The sequence below is a fragment of the Zeus faber genome (assembly GCF_960531495.2).
Source record: "Zeus faber genome assembly, chromosome: 17".
NCBI lineage: Eukaryota > Metazoa > Chordata > Actinopteri > Zeiformes > Zeidae > Zeus > Zeus faber.
The window spans coordinates 7640878-7658447 of NC_137204.1; the positions used below are offsets into that span (position 1 = coordinate 7640878).

Genomic DNA, 17570 nt, shown 5'->3' on the forward strand with positions numbered 1-17570 from the left:
GTTTTTGGTGGGGGTCCTTACTGACGTGAGTGGAGGAAACCCCATGTGAGTACAGGGAGAACATGCAAACTCCACACAGAAAGGCTCCTATTTGGGAGATAACCCACCTGAGCACGGTGCCAACAGCGCCCCAGGTGGGAATCGAACCCAGGACCTTCTTGATGTGAGGCAGCAGTGCAATGCACTGCGCCACCGTGCCACAATCTTCTTCTGTGGCGTTTGACATTAAGTTTCCACGCCACCTACTGGCCTGGCATTCTAATGTGAGCTCTTTAAATAGTTTTTGCGTCTTTTAGACGGAGATATTTTCAAAAACACCATTGGTGTGGACAGGATTTTTTTTTTTAAACAGAAATACCCGTATACGTGTCGACGACGGCTCAAACACCACATATATATATATATATATATATATATATATATATATGTATATGCAATAAACAATTATAATAATCAGTCTGGGTGCAGGAGGAAGGAAGGACACCTCGCTCTGGCTCCTGCTCGACTGACGAGCCCTGTGTCCTTTCCCCCTCTCTCAAGACGGACAAACATTATGAAAACTCCCTGCCACGGATCAGCCCAATCAGCACCACGCGGCTGCTGATTGGGCCGATTGGGCCGATTAGGGGCAGGAAGCGATGCTGCCGTCTGCAGCCACGGCTTAACCACAGCCCTTGGTCCGCCACACCGTGCGGCTTCAATTTTACATAAATATACATATAAATTGACAGAGTAAATCTGTACATATGATTTCACATATCAAAGACATGGTTAAATTTATAAATTCATTGTGCTTCATGATTCTGATATTCAAATAAATATATTCATTGTTATATATATTTCATGAATCTGTTTACATTCTAAGGTCAACATCCTAACTATTGTGTTAATTGCTTTCATTTTGACTTACCGTTACATCAGTGAAAATATGCTCTATGTGACTGTACTAATTTCCAGCATTTTAATAAGACGTAAATTGGAAAAACCCAATTGTGTCCTTTAAGTGAACAAATTGTATGCTGTTCTTTAATTACTTACTCTTTCCTTAAATTGCTGTTTTCCCTTCTTTTTTGCAATGTTAGTCATGTTTTTTAAAAAAAGATTGTACAAATGAAGAGAATGCATTGAAATTACTTAATCATTTCAGCCTTTTCATAAACCACTCAATTATTCAACTGGGTTAAAATTGTTTATTTACAAAAATGAATCAAGGAAAACCTTGTGTTGACAGAATCAATAAAAACAATTATTTTTGCAAGTAATTTCCAGTGATTTGCAAAAAACTCACAATCAACTTATTTGTATTGAGGTCATGGAAATGTGCTCCCAAGCTCCACAGTGAATATATTGGATTTTCTTTTTATTTTCATAATGCACTTTTGACACGGCCCCTACTTGGCCTTGAGCAAAACATTGGCATCAATGTAAACCAACTTTGATTCCCTTGATCACGATCAACAAAAGACGGTGTGAATGGACAATACATATGTACTTATCGCTTATAGAAGGTTGGCCCTCATTTGTCCTTCTCTTTAAAGTGTTTATTGTTCCAATCCTTGTCATCCCACAGTTTGCCATGTCAGGAATGATAAAGAGTAACATAAGTTACGACAAACATACTCACAAATGCTCACCCAAGTACACAAACACACACTCAAACACCCCTATGGTGGACTGACTGAGACTGAGAACCGTGATTGAGATGAGATGTATACAGTGTATATAGTGTATATAGTATATATAGTATATATAGTGTATATAATGTATATAGTGTATATCAGGGGTGCCCAATACGTCGATCGCCATCGACCGGTAGATCGCAGAGGTAGTGCGGGTAGATCGCGCGCCATTCAAAATAAATGTTTTTTTTTTTAATCGATCTGACCAACAAGTTTAATGAGCTTCATTTAGAGCTGCAAGGAAAAGACAAAACCGTCATCAACATGATCAGTTCAGTTAATCCTTTCAAAAGAAAAATGCAACTTCTGTCCTCAAAGCTGCAGCGCCATGATTTGGGGAACTTTCAAAACCTCGCATCAGAGCTGGAGACCCAAGGGAAGGCATGTGCGTAACTTGACAGTGCACAGTACACAGAGCAGATTGAAAATTGTCTGTCAGACTTTGACAAATGGTATCAAGATTTTGCTTTACTTGAGCCAATCGCTACATTTATGTGCTTCCCATTTATATTGAGGTTGATTCACTCGCATCAAAAATTGCAACACTGTTTCACCTGAACTCGTCTGCAGTGGAGGTTGAGATGTTGACACTACAGGCTGACATTCAGCTCAAGTCCAGGGCTCATGGACAGTTTTGGAATTTACTCACAGAGGAAAAGTACCCAAACATGAGGAAATGTGCAATCTCCTTGACTTATTCGGCTCTACTTATTTATGCGAGTCAACCTGAAGCTGCATGAAGATAATTAAGTCCAAATGCTGTTCCACCATGACTGATGATCATTTGGAAGCGTGCTTGAGGTTGGCTACCAGTAGCTACTGTCCGGACTATGCAACCCTGTGTCATGATCTCTGCCTTCTTCTACTTCCCCTCCCTCTCCTTACCTGTCCCATTAGTCCAACTCTATTCACCTGCGCACACAGCTGTTCCCGATCTGTAATCTAACCCCTATATATGCCTCTCTCACCAGTCACCCATTGCCAGTTTGTCTTTGATGCTTGCACCAGATGGTCCAGCGTTCTCCGGACTGATTCCCTGCTACCGACTCTGCCTCGCTCCGACCACGTTATCCTGCCTGCCACTCCGCCTGTCTTCTGTCTGCACTCCTTGTTTTCGAACCTGCCTGTCCCCGACGATGTATCCTGCCTGCCCCCTGCCTGTCTTCCGTCTGCTCTACAAATAAAAGACATTACCAAATATCCCTGCCTGTTTTTGTGCTGCAATTGGGTCCTAACCACACCCGTTACAGTACAAACTGGCCAACAATGGACCCAGAACACAACCCCGAGTTGCTGGCACGCCTGGGAAGGGTGGAGTCACAGCTCCAACACCAGGAGGCTGTCAGAGCCTCCATCTCAGCGGACGTTCAGCTAGCAGCGGCTAGCCAGGAGCAAGGGCTTGCCACGCTAGCTGCCCAGGTCCAGCAGCTCGCCATCACTCTTGGTCAGTTCATCCCACCGCCTGCTTCCCCGGACCCACCTGCACCGGCCCAGCCTTGGTACTCCCTGGAGCCCCAGGTGGGGGTTCCAGAACGCTACGCCGGAGACACAGATGGCTGTAGTCCGTTCATTACGAACTGTTCCATCCTCTTCGCTCTGCAGCCCCACACCTTCGCCTCCGAGGAAGCCAGGGTGGCGTTCACCGTAAATCACCTGACGGGCCGTGCTCGGCTATGGGGAACGGCCGAGTGGGAACGACGCACACCAGCCTGCTCCTCCTTCCACGCCTTCGCCGCCGAGTTCCACAAGGTGTTCGGGGTGAGATCACGAGGTCCCGATGCTGCTGGTGGTCTCCTGGGTCTCAGTCAAGGGTCCCGCTCCGTGGTCGATTACGCGATCGACTTCCGCACCCAGGCTCGACTGAGCGAGTGGAACCCGGCAGCCCAGATTGACGCGTTCCTGATGGGATTAGCAGAGTACGTGAAGGATGAGCTAGTTTCCCACGACCTGCCCACCTCTCTCGATGGCATCATTGAGCTTGCTTCCCGTATCGACCGACGCACCCAGGCCCGCCAGCGAGAGAGGCGTCAGAAGCAAGTGGAGCGCCGCCCAGCAACCCGTCTTCCAGGTTCCTCCAGGCCGCCAGCTCTTCCGGCCCGTCAACCCACGAGTGAGGCCCCTCCCATGCGGGTTGGCCGGTCCAGCCTCACCCCAGAGGAGAAGGAGAGATGCCGGGTGGGGAACCTTTGCCTCTATTGCGGTCTAGCTGGACACTACATTTCCGGGTGTCCGGTAAAAGGGCCGGGCTCGCCAGTGAGGGAGGAGGTCCTGGTGAGCCACACCTCCAACCCCCCCTCTGCCAGGCTCGGCTGCTCCTGCCCCAAGGCTCACATTCCATCGCCATACTTATTGACTCTGGTTCCGATGTTAACATCATCGACGATAACCTAGCACGGCAGCTGGGTGTTGATCGAGTTCTCCTGTCTTCTCCGGTACCTGCCACTGCCCTGGATGGCCACCTCCTCGGGACAGTCACCCATCAGACAGTGCCCATCCGCATGCTCCTGTCCGGCAACCACCACGAGACAATACAGTTCTGCATCCTGCACTCACCTCGTCACCCTTTCCTCCTGGGGTTCCCCTGGCTCCAGCGTCACAACCCATACCTCGACTGGACCACAGGGGCTATTCTGGGATGGAGTCCTGCGTGCCATCAGGTCTGCCTGAAGCAAGCCGCTGCACCTCAGCCACCCAACAGCTCCAGCTACGCACCCGACATGTTGGGGGTCCCCGCCGAGTACCTCGACTTCAGGGAGGTCTTCAGCAAGGCCAAGGCGACATCCCTTCCCCCCCACAGGCCGTACGATATTGCCATCGACCTCCAGCCTGGCTCCACCCCCCCCAGAGGCGGCCTGTACTCCCTGTCCGCCCCGGAGAGAGAGGCCATGGACACCTATATTAACGATGCCCTGGCGGCGGGCATCATCCGTCCCTCCTCATCCCCGGCGGGGCGGGCTTCTTCTTTGCGGAAAAAAAGGACAAGTCGCTTCGCCCTGTATTGACTATCGGTCTCAACGACATTACGGTCAAGAACCGCTATCCCCTGCCCCTCATCTCATCAGCCTTCGAACTCCTGGAGGGGGCCACGGTGTTCACCAAGCTCGACCTACGCAACGCCTACCATCTGGTCCGGGTTCGAGAGGGGGACGAATGGAAGACGGCGTTCAACACTCCATCCGGTCACTACGAATATCTGGCGATGCCCTTTGGTCTCACCAACGCCCCCGCCGTCTTCCAGGCCCTGGTCAATGACGTGCTCAGGGACATGCTCAACAAATTCGTCGTCGTGTACCTCGACGACATCCTGATCTTCTCCCGATCCCAAGCTGAGCACGTCCACCATGTCCAGACGGTCCTGCAGCGCCTGCTGGAGAACTCACTCTTTGTGAAGGCGGGGAAGTGTGAGTTTCACGTCCCGTCCGTCTCCTTCCTGGGGTACGTCGTAGGGAGGGGGACCATCCAGATGGACTCCACTAAGGTCTCCGCCGTCACCACCTGGCCCGCCACGGACACCCGCAAACAACTCCAGCGCTTCCTCGATTTTGCCAACTTCTATCGGAGGTTCATCCGAGGCTACAGCACGGTGGCTGCCCCCCTCACAGCCCTAACTTCCTCCAAGGTGCCGTTTCGGTGGTCCACCGCCGCCAACGACGTCTTCCTGGCCCTGAAGGCACGGTTCACTTCAGTCCCCATTCTGGTATTGCCTGACCCCAAACGGCAGTTCGTGGTTGAAGTGGACGCCTCCGACGTGGGAGTCGGAGCTGTTTTGTCCCAGAGAACTGCCTCCGACCAGAAGCTTTATCCCTGCGCCTTCTTCTCCAGGCGTTTAACCCCGGCCGAGAGGAACTACAACATCGGGAATAGGGAGCTTCACGCCGTCAAATTGGCCCTGGAGTGGCGACACTGGCTAGAGGGAACCCAGCTGCCATTCCTGGTGTGGACCGACCACAAGAACCTGGAGTATATCCAGTCTGCCAGGAGACTGAACTCCCGTTAGGCCCGTTGGGCGCTCTTCCTAACAAGGTTCAATTTCTCCCTCTCCTATCGGCCGGGGTCACGCAATATCAAACCTGACGCCCTGTCCTGGCAGTTCCAGGAGGAGGAGGAAGACGCTGCTGACCCTGACACCATTCTACCGTCCTCCCCTCTAGTTGCCACACTGACCTGGGAGTTGGAAGAGAGGGTCAGAGCCGCCGCCCAGGACCAACCTGGACCCAGCGCATGTCCGCCCGACCGTCTGTTCGTCCTGCCTGACCTTCGGTCCGAGGTTCTTCAGTGGGCCCACAACTCCAGACTCACCTGCCACCCGGGGATCCAGCGGACGAAGGTCGTCCAGTGTCGCTTCTGGTGGCCCTCCCTGGGTGAGGACGTCCAAGGGTTCGTCAATGCCTGCCCCACCTGTAACCAGCACAAACCCTCTCTTCTTGCTCCTGCTGGTCTCCTACACCCACTGCCGGTTCCTCATCGCCCCTGGTCTCACATCTCCGTGGACTTCGTTACCGGTCTGCCACTGTCTAGCAGCAACACTACCATCCTAACCGTGGTGGACCAGTTTAGCAAGATGGCTCACTTCGTGCCTCTACCGAAGCTCCCGTCGGCCAAGGGCACCGCCAGGCTATTATTGTTCCACGTCGTCCGCCTCCATGGCATCCCGGTAGATGTTGTATCCGACCGGGGTCCCCAGTTCGCCTCTGTCTTTTGGAGGGAGTTCTGTGCACTCCTGGGGGCCACCGTCAGCCTCTCTTCAGGGTACCACCCCCAGTCCAACGGCCAAACAGAGCGGAAGAACCAGGAGATGGAGACGGCGATGGACACCCGTCGTCCTGGTCCGAGCAGCTTTTGTGGGTGGAATATGCCCACAACACCCTGACCAGTTCGGCCACAGGCCTCTCCCCCTTCCAGTGCGCCTACGGCTTCCAACCGCCTCTGTTCCCAGCCCTTGAGAAGGAGAGGTCCTGGGTCCCTGCGAGGCACATTCTGGACCACACCCTCATCAGGAGGTTCCATCAGCGCCATCCTGACCAGCCCTCCAGACCAGCCCTCCAGACCAGCCCTCCAGACCGGGTCAACCCTCCCTAACGCAGACCCCACCACCTCCCTTGTCTGCGTCCTCCAGCGATGTTTCAGAGGCGGAGGATGTCGACCCTGGGGGTCCCTCCTCCGATGAGGACGTGGCCCATTTAGCGGAGGACGAGGAGATGGACGGGATCTCCAACTACTCCGATGAGGATCACGTGGCCCATTTAGCAGAGGACGTGGAGATGGACGGGGTCTCAGACGAGTACTAGCACGAGTACTTGTATTGTGCCATAAGGGTTCATGCAATGATGCAAGGTATGCCTATATATATTGTATATATAAAGTATACTCAGTATATATATATAAATAAATATATTTATCATTTTTTAATGCAGGTAGATCATTTTGACCTGGTCATTTTAAAAGTAGCTCGCAAGCCGAAAAAGTGTGGGCACCCCTGGTGTATATAGTATATATATAGTGTATATATAGTATATGTAGTATATATAGTGTATATAGTGTGTATAATATATATAGTATATAAAGGTCGATGCGTGATGAGATGCTTGACGCTGAGATGTCGCACACGCCGCGGTATTGTACACAGCGTACAATACAGACTGGTCAGAGAGCTGGTCGTAAGTCCGAACGGTCATTAAACAGGTAGGTTGTTAAGTGAGGAGTACCTGTATCGAGGAAAGAGGAGCAGAGATTACTTTTATTGGGGCCTGATAGTTAATGTCAGGGTATCCATCACTGTCTTCAGCTGACATATTTGGATGATGGATGTAATGGATATACTGTACTACACAGGAAGCTGGGACTTTCCCTTTTTAATGATATTCCTGCTCCATCGTCATGCCCCTTCTAGATCTTCCATCAAGTCTGCTATCACTCCTGGGAAGTCTGCTGGACCAATGTCACCAAGCTGTGGCAACAACCTCATGCTGACTCAGCGGCTGGTGATGGCAATAGCCTGATCTCCACCTCATGACCAGCAGTGGGTCCTCCAGTGGCTCAGCTGGAGGTCACACCAGTCACTTAGCCGGTGTCCTCCAGCCTCAGTGGGCCTAGTGACCATATCTCCATGCCATTTGCCCAAACATTCTCCTATCCTGATGCCCGTATGTTGTATATAAACTCCACTGTCCTGCGGTACTAAAATTACCGCTTCTGTCCAACATCCATTACACTTTGTGTTAGATTACATGTGCCTTACCTGCCACTTTTTTATAATTACAAGAAAAACCTTTTTCACAGGCATGGCACATACTCTATGTATAATACACAGATAAGTGCACTAAGAAGGACAGCTTACTGAGTTCAAGCATACCTGATGACAACACACAATGATTCCGAGCTCTATAGAGAACCTCCTGCTAACAGCACCGAATGCTTTCAGAAGTGATGTGTAGAGTAGAATATCGACCCTTTGGTCCATGCAATGTGGTTCCTTCCTTCAACATCTCATTGATAAGGGTTCTCACACTGCCTTGAAGGTATATGCTGTGGTCATTTGTTAATGTCATGAACATTTTCCCAACAGAAACTTACATTCAGTTGGCCCCTCCTTTCCAGACAGAACACATGTTGTACATGTCAATGGGACACGAAAAGGTAAAACCATCTCTTCATCAATAACCCACTAGCTATGCCAATACTGAAGCTCACATTGGGATAAGAAGGGAATCCCCTGCTGCTGTCGTTGTCCAAGGCACTAGTTGCTGGGCTGAGCAGAGCCGAACTGACTCTTCTGACTCTCTTTACACCGACTGAATCAAACGAACAAAGATCCAGTTTGATTGGCTGTATTTTCCAAGTGTTGCCTTATGTGGCATCACTGGGGAGAAAAGTTGTATTACCCTACAACTGCAAAGCATACATTTTTGTCAAATTATATGTTTCAAAAATAAATATTATAATAATCATTGTTATAGTTACATTTTAAATATTGTGTGGATTAATCAACCGTTGTGATTTTTTATGATTTTTTATTTTGGCAGATTTAACCATATAGTTCAAGTTCAAGTTCAAGTTCAAGAGATTATTTGTCACATACATATACATACGTTCATACATATATGCAGTGAAATGTCATGACACCCGGTGATTACGCACAATAAGCTCTATAAATACTAAAAAATACCAAAATGTGCGTAATTGACACAAGGTGCTCGCGCAGGCAGCCGCAAGGGGAGGCGCCACAATCGCGATTCTGGGTCCTATAATTATATAATTATAGAATTAATTGACTGTGTGTAATTTCCAGTACAATAAACTTAACATTTTAGAACAAAAAAGAATAATTAAAAAATTAACAATAAAGCAACAATATATGTAAATTTGGAAATAAAGTTAAGTAGACGATAGAAAATAAGTCAGAATTATACAATAAACCTAAAAGTCACAATTTCAGGTTTATGGTTGTTAAATACTTTGTTGTTAAATAAGACGTGAGTCATGACTTTTGAAATGAAACAAACATTGACATTTTAATTCTTCCATGTATCTAGACAGTTAGATTGGAGATACGTAAGGGAAAAGTCACGGTATATTAAATACATGTAGCGGACCATTCATGAATTTTATTGTGGGCCAGATGTGGCCCGCAATACAATGTGCTACCAGCCTGTAGTTTGACAAGCCCTTGTATTAAATCCTTTTTTTTTTTTTTTGCTCACACCAATCAACTACAACCAACAATGTCCACCGTCACCCTAAACCTAAATTGCAGCCCTGAAATTCATCTCTCCATGGATATCATACAGCAAGGGCACCGTCAAACAGTTAACCCCGGGAGTCTTAAACAAGATGGGTCCCTCATTTATTTAAGATGACACCTGCTCTTTCCCCTCTTTTTCCTCTCTAGATCCTTTGCCCTTGTTAGAGGAGGGAGAAGCTGACTGATTAGGGAGGATAGGTGGCTGTTCAGGTTTGGTTCAGAGCCAATCCCGACCTCTTCTAATTCCCCTGCTGAAGGTCGGTGGTAGAGGGAGGGCAACTGGTGTCACTCAAACTCCCAGATTATTAATTCACTGTGTCAGAAAAGCAAAATACAGAATAGTCATTCCATGAAAGGAGTGCCAAGTCTATAAAACACAATCATCTGCCAACATGTTTGCCAAGATAAAAACTATTAATTTAAAGTCCATTATTTACTAAATAATAATGAACAAAATTGTATTTAAAGAAAATAATGTTTTAATTTATAACTTTTTTTAAAGACTCCATAGACACAATAAAGAGGAAGTGATATCATTTAAACCTTCAGTGAAGTTCAATTCAAAAGCTGGTAAATTATGATTTTATTTAATTCTGATAATTAGATGTTTGGTCATGTTTTATGGGTTCTATCAACCATAACCTATCCACCCGTCACTGATAATAGATAGACAAAACAGTTTTTTACATACATTCTTTGTGATATTTATGAAAATAAAACACGTTATTTCCTGTTATCTACTGTAATACTGTATGTACTGTCCTATATTTTAGGATGAAATATTCCCCCCTCACAAGTAATGCATGTTATAAATAAATAAATAAATTGTGCCTGAGAGGGGGGGATAAAATTTAAAAAATTCTGGTATGTTTAACATGTATATTAAATGATGAAATGTCTTTCATCATCAGAATGGACATCGATAATGTCATTGAAATTTCAGAAATTAGATAGGTCAAATGGCACCCATCTCATGGAATGTCTGAAGTGTTTTAATATATACTGTATACAGTATACAGGTACTGCTCACATAACAACCTAAGTGTTTAATGACCGTTCTGTCAGGGTTCGCCCGGATCCTTCCGGCATTGGCCACTAGATGCCGCCAGTACTGCCTCATCAATGTTGCTTTGTTTCACCTGTTTCTGTTTCTGATTACCCAGCCTCATTATGTCATCTCATATATGTTTCACCTGTGTCTCGTTTTGTCTTTCCTATTTATACCCTGTCTTTTGTGTCCTTCCTGGCTGAGTCTTGTGAGTTTGTCTAGACTCCTGGCAACGCTGTCGTTTCCAAGCCCACGAAATTCTTACTTGTCTTCTGTCCGTTTTTTGTGCTTGTTACAAGTAAAACCTTTATTTTTGCCACCACATCGCTGCCTCTGCCTCGTTCTCTGCACCTGGGTCCACTCAGCATATCATGTTACATGTTCGGATTTATGACCAGCTCTCTGACGACTCTGTATTGTACGCTACGAACAATACCACGGCGTCTCAGCGCCAAGCATCTCATCACGCATCACCCTTTATATACTATGTACACTATACACACTATATACACTATATACACTGTATACACTACACTATATATCTACACTATATACACTATATACACTTTATATACTATATATACACTCAATACACTATATATACTATATATACACACAGTATACATCACATCACCGTCAGTATTCACTACACTAGTGTTTACAATGGCCACGCCCCCTTACCATGAAATCACACGGGGCCTCGCTTATTGACCAATTTGTTTAACGACCTGGTTGTAGGAACAGAACTTGGTCATTAAGTCAGGAGTACCTGTATTAACTGATGACTGTTCTTTCTTGCCACTAACTTTCTGTTTGTTCATTCAATTGCATGTTGACTAAGCAATTTCAGAGAAAATTCATTGGACAGATTAAACTTCACAGTATACTCTTTACCTTGTCTGATTAATTCCCATATTACCATTTCCTCTTCTTACCTCACCTATTTTTTCATTGTATTGAAATGTCATGCAAAGATGGCAATGAGGACAATTACCTGAGCCTAGCTGGGTACGGGCTCCCCATGTCGTCTCCTTGGGTGGGGGGCTGACTCCTATTGTCCCTCCGAGCTGCCTGGGTACCTGTTCTCTGGTGCTCTCGGCGCGCAGGGTGGTCATCGCTTGGGGGCCCGGCTGCTGGTGGGGGGGCCGTCTGCCGCCCTCTGTTCTTTTTTTTTTTTTTTTTTTTTAACCTGTGCTGTCAGCATGCTGGGCATACAACACAGAATATTTGTATGCCATTGCATTCAGGACAGAGTTAGTCTGCAAGTGGAGTTCAAGTTCTCAACCTGCAATGCAACTCTTTATTAATTCTTAAATCATCAGAACTGCTGCAATAACTCTGTCCTGTGGATGACTGGTAGAATGACAAGAGCACAGTTTTTGGTTATGGAGAGCCACCACCAACCCCCGTCTTTGGAGAACTATTTATCATGTTTGGGTCTACAACTGATCACTACTCCAAGAGGGGGAGAATCACCACGGTGAGACAAATAAACATAGAAACAAACAACATTTACACAAAAAAATGAACACTGGATGACAACATTGAATTAGGTCCAGGAAAACTGGAACTACAACTGCTCACGTGGCCTCTTCCTGTCATAGTTATGGCAGCCAATGAGGGAGGAAAGGAGAGGAATGCAACCAGGAGGGTGCTGGGGTGCACTTGAAGCAGGTGTGTGTGTGTGTGTGTGTGTGTGTGTGTGTGTGTGTGTGTGTGTGTGTGTGTGTGTGTGTGTGTGTGTGTGTGTGTGTGTGTGTGTGTGTGTGTGTGTGTGTGTGTGTGTGTGTGTGTGTGTGTGTGTGTGTGTGTGTGTGTGTGTGTGTGTGTAAGATGTCCACCAGTGAGTGTACATGACTTATCCCCATTGGTACTGGTGTAGAAGGTCAGTATTATGTCGCGGCGCTTCCAAGCAGTGGAAGGGGCCCCGAAGCCCTCGGCTGCAGGAAATCCCTAGGTACCCTGCCCTGTGGCCACAGAAGACCCCTGGGCCCCCAGAGAAGCCAGAGGGCTGTGGAGCAACCCCCACGGCCAGCCCAGAGGAGCATGACCCAGTCCCAGGGATCACGAGGAGACCCCGCACCCCAGGGGCGTACACATACAACCAACCCCCGGGTGCAAGCACAAGACGCAGCCGCCGGCACAGAACCCGGGCCATGGGTGCAAGGCATGGACCGCGGGCCCGGATCACGGCCCCACAGTGACAGACCAACACCCCGCTTGACCCGCCCGACCCGCCCGACCCGCCCGCCCCATGGGCGAGCCGGTAGGACCCCCATGCCCAACCACGCCCCGCACAAGGGGGAGGCCCGCCCCACCCAGACCCACAATGCCAAGCGGTCCCCCCAGGGGCCCCAGAAGGCACCCTGCAGTGCTCTCCGCAGCCCCGCCAGGTCGCAGCACATCGCAAGCCACCAGGCGCAAGCCGTCAGGACTCTAGCCCCGCCGGGAGGGGGGGCCCACCCGACAACCCCCCGCCAACCACGCCCCCACACCAACCCGCCAGCGACCGGCCACCCCGGAAAAAAAAAAAACCCCAATGCTCAATGTGTGCTGTTGGTCATTGCAGTTAAAATTGCGGGGTTGGGGCTGCGAGTCCTTCAGGCAAGTCGAACCCGAATCAATCGCACCCCTCCTGTCCCGCAGACCCTGGTCCGATGGAGTGTTGTTCGGAGTAGGATTGGTGTGCCAGTGTATGCGTTCTAAGCTAATGTGAGTGGGATTAAAATTTTGGGACGGACGAGAAGCACGCTTGGGCAGGAGCGGGACAGGCAAGATGGCCTGCACCCCGCCCATCCTGCAAGCCCTCGGTCTATTGTGTGGTGTATGTGCTGGGTATGAGTTTTGGCACTGGGAGAGATAGGCGAGTCGCGACCGGATTGATCCAGGGGCACAGCAGACCGGGGAGCAACCACGCAGACCCCCTCCCCCCTCTGGGGGGAGGGGGTCTGTCGAGATAAGGAGTTGTCGTAAAGATAAGGTGTCGTCTGTTTTTAATAAAAGTTTGTATATTCTGGAAAAGGGATTTTTCAAGTGACCGATATGAGTGAGATGGATGGATGTAGGATGTTGTTCGTCAATTTGATTTTATCTTTTAGAGACTGCTGAAATTGAAGGAATTGAAGGAAGCCGTGGCCACCGATATTATACCTTTGGGTTAAGGTTGGGAAGGATGTAAGCAAATTGTTTTCAAAAATGTGTTCCAGATGAGTAATTCCCTGTCTTTTTTAAGACCTAAAGATTATTGGTCTGTTTTTAACCAAGAAATCTGGGTTGTGCCAGATTGGCGTGAATTTGTTTGGAGATAGAGTGTGACCACTGAGTTTGAGGAATTTCCACCAGGCTGACAGAGTTGTTGCGATAAATGGGTTTTTAAAGCAATTATGTTTCCTTATAGATTCAGTAAGGAATGGGAGATCGGATAATGATAACTCCTGACATTCAGATTGTTCAATGTCTCGCCATCCATGGGCCAATTGTTGCTCTGGTTGTAACCATTTCATTATAAATTTAAGATGGTTTACTAGATAGTAGTATCTAAAGTTTGGGGTTGCTAGGCCTCCACAGTCTTTGTTTTTCTGTAGTGTTGCTAGTTTAATTCCCGGTTTCTTGTATTTCCAATAAAATTTGACTATTGAGTCAAGCGTTTTAAACCAGTGTACTGTTGGTTGCATTAGGGTCATTGAAAATATATAGTTTATTTTTGGAAGTATATTCATTTTCACTGCTGCTATCCTACCAATTAGTGAGATGGGTAGGTTGTTCCATCGAATGAGGTCTTCTTCAATAGATTTGAGCAATAGAGTGAAGTTAAGTGTAAACAAATCTGATAGATTGCAGGAGGTATCAATACCAAGGTATCTAATATTGCCCGTTGCGATGGTTAAGTGAAGTTTCTGGGTTGCAGCATTACAGTCCGCCCCAATGAGTGGTAAGACTGTGGTTTTAGTCCAATTTATTAAATAGTCTGAGATAGCTGAGAATTTATAGATATAGGATTGAACACCTCCGGTAGGGATGATATTGGGTTCCGTATGTACAACAGGATATCGTCAGCATACAAACTGATTTTGTGAACAGAGTTTCCTGTTTGTATGCCTACAATATTACTGTTTTGACAGATAGCCGCCGTGAGGGGTTCAATAAAAATGGCGAATAGTAAGGGGGAGAGCGTACTGCTGGATGAGTGTCTGCCTTTGACAAAGCTGTCATGATCTCCACCTTCATCTACCTTCCCCTCCCTCTCCTTACCTGTCTCATTAGCCCAACTCCATTCACCTGCGCACACAGCTGTTCCCGATCAGCAATCTAACCACTATATAAGCCTCTCTCACCAGTCACCCATTGCCAGATTGTCTTCGATGCTTGCACCAGACTCTCCAGCGTTCTCCGGACTGATTCCCCGCTACCGTCTCTGCCTCGCTCCGACCACGTATCCTGCCTGCCCCCCGCCTGTCTTCTGTCTGCGCTCCCCGTTATCGAACCTGCCTGTCCCCGACGGCATATCCTGCCTGCCCCCTGCCTGTCTTCCGTCCGCTCTACAAATAAAAGACATTACCAAATATTCCTGCCTGTCTTTGTGCTGCAATTGAGTCCTAACCACACCCGTTACAAAGCCTGTTTGATCTGTGTGAATTATAAATGGAATTACTTTTTCAATTCTGTTGTTTAGTGTTTTACTTATAATCTAAAGGTCGCAATTGATAAGGCTTATGCCTGTAACTGGAGGTGAGGGTAGGGTCCTTTTTGGGTTTGAGCAAAACCGAAATGAGAGCAGTATTCATGTGCGGAGGCAGGGTGGTGGTTGACTTGACCTCTGTAATCATTCTTATGAATAATGGGGATATAACTGGCCATAAGTGTTTATAAAATTCCACTGGGTAGCCATCTGATCCAGGTGATTTATTGTTGGGCATAGAGAAGAGCACTTTCCTGAGTTCTTCAAGAGTAAGTGATTGATCTAAGGTGGTAGCCTGCTGCGTCAAAAGTTAAGGAAGGTCAATATCATCAAGGAATGAGTGAATGTTTGATATAGTCGATTCATTATCCGAGTGATATAGGTTATTATAAAAGTCTCTAAATATGTTATTGATGTCTTGCAGTATGTTATTCTACCCTGTGAATCTTTGATGGCTGTAATAAGTGAATTTTTTCTATCACATTTCAATTGATTGGCAAGAAATTTACCTGATTTGTGATTGAATTCAAAATAATTTTGTACTTTGTACGTTGCATAAGGAATTGTGTCTTTTGATGGATGATAGTTTCAACCTGAGATGTAATTGTCCTGATCTCATTTCGGATTTGCTCAGAAGATGAGTGGGCTTGTTGGGAGTGCAACTCCTTTAGTCGTTGTTCGAGTTTATTTTGGCATTCTTCTCCTTTCTTTTTCTTGTGAGTGGAGAATGAAATAATACTTCCTCTTAGAACTGCCTTAGCTCTTTCCCAAAGTAAGGATGGTGATATTTCTGGGGAGTCATTCAGTTCAATGAAGGAAGTCCATTCTCTTGAAAATAAATGGTTAAATTCTTTATCTGTCAAAAGTGAGGTGATAAACCGCCACCTGCCGAGAGGGTTCCGGTTTGTTTCATTTATGAGGTTGAAACTAATCGGCCCGTGATCGGAAATTACAATAGGGTGGATTTCTGGATTAGTGATTTTGGACATTGCGGAGTTACTTGTCAAGAAAAGGTAGATTCTAGAGAAACTTTGGTGGGGTGGTGAATAATATGTGTATTCTCTAGAATGTGGGTTATTTGATCGCCAGCAATCCCCAAGAGCAAGATCACTCAAATATTGTTTTATAGTGTCCGATGAACGCCAGGATTTGGGAATATTTCTGGCTTGAGAACTGTCTAAATTTGGATTCAGTACTGTGTTGAAGTCTCCTCCCAATATGATAATTGATTCAGAGAATTCTAAAAGTTTTGAAAATGTATTGTTAAAGAAATTTGGGTCATCCTCATTGTGGCCATAAATATTAGCTATGTTTAATTTGATGTTACCTAAAATCCTATTAATCATTATGAAACACCCTTCTGGGTCTGATATTGTGGTTTTATTTTTATATGGGATACTTTTATTGATCAATATCGATACACCTCTTTTTTTTGCGTTGTATGATGCGGAAAACATCTGACTAACCCATTTAGCTTTGAGTTTGAGGTGCTCAGGTGTAGTGAGGTGGGTTTCTTGCAGTAGACAGAAGCTGGGGTTCATCTTGGTGAGGTGAGTTAGGATTTTGCTACATTTTCACAGATGAGCCCAAGCCTCTCACATTCCAACTAACAAACTTAATGGGTGTCATTGAAGCTAGTTAGGGGGTGATGGCACAATGCGTCCAAGGCAATAGCTATAGTACTGTTCCCATGCTTTCCCATAGATAAGTCTGGGGTTTCCTCCTTTATATTCCTTTTCACTGCCATAGTATGTAGGAAGTTTGTAGGGATACATAGCTACACAAACAATGACAAGTAGACAAAGATAAACACAGAACATTGCCGGATTAGACATACATAAAGTGAAAGACATTATAGAGTGAGAGTGATAGGAGAAGTAAGGCGGGAGGGATTAGGGAAGTGAGATGATGAGAGAAGTATGGAGGGGGAATTAAGAAGGTGAGATGAGATTGAGCGATATTTTAAATCCTGACATAGAAGCATGCCTATTCCTACATCTTGCAGTATATAATAACCGGAATAACAAGAATACATACATTATGATCAGAATAACCAGGGTATGGTGGAGGAGTCTCGGTATAACAGACCGTCTATACATAATTTATCAACAACCATCGATACACGTTTACCCTTCTGCCGGGGAATTGATAGTTCATGCCCAGTGCTGTTCCTTTCATCTCCCGTCCTTTGCTTTTAACCAGCTGCTTGTTCTTGAAGTGTTCAAACTTAGCAATGATGGAGCGGGACGGTTCCCCACGCGAGTCGTAAACTCGGTGAAAGGTGATCTGCTTCACGGTGCCCGTCGGGAGTTTCAGGGCGGTGCGGAGAAAGTCTTTCACCATATTTTCTGGGGACTCAGTGTTGTGAAAATATGAGGTTGTCCCACATACTTCTGGATTGAAATACAGGATAGTCTCTTTCAT

General features: G+C 46.7%; 1 protein-coding gene across 1 annotated transcript in view; it reads right to left on the minus strand.

Annotated features, from left to right (window-relative positions):
- The window catches only part of LOC307243509 (aquaporin-3-like), a gene marked incomplete at both ends in the record, with an annotated part of 84308 nt that extends 72725 nt beyond the window's left edge, over nt 1–11583 (minus strand). Inside the window, one exon of the mRNA XM_080018339.1 lies at nt 11463–11583. Coding sequence (XP_079874465.1) covers nt 11463–11583 — 121 coding nt within the window. The remainder of the gene's footprint in view (nt 1–11462) is intronic.
- Between the last annotated feature and the right edge of the window lie 5987 nt (nt 11584–17570).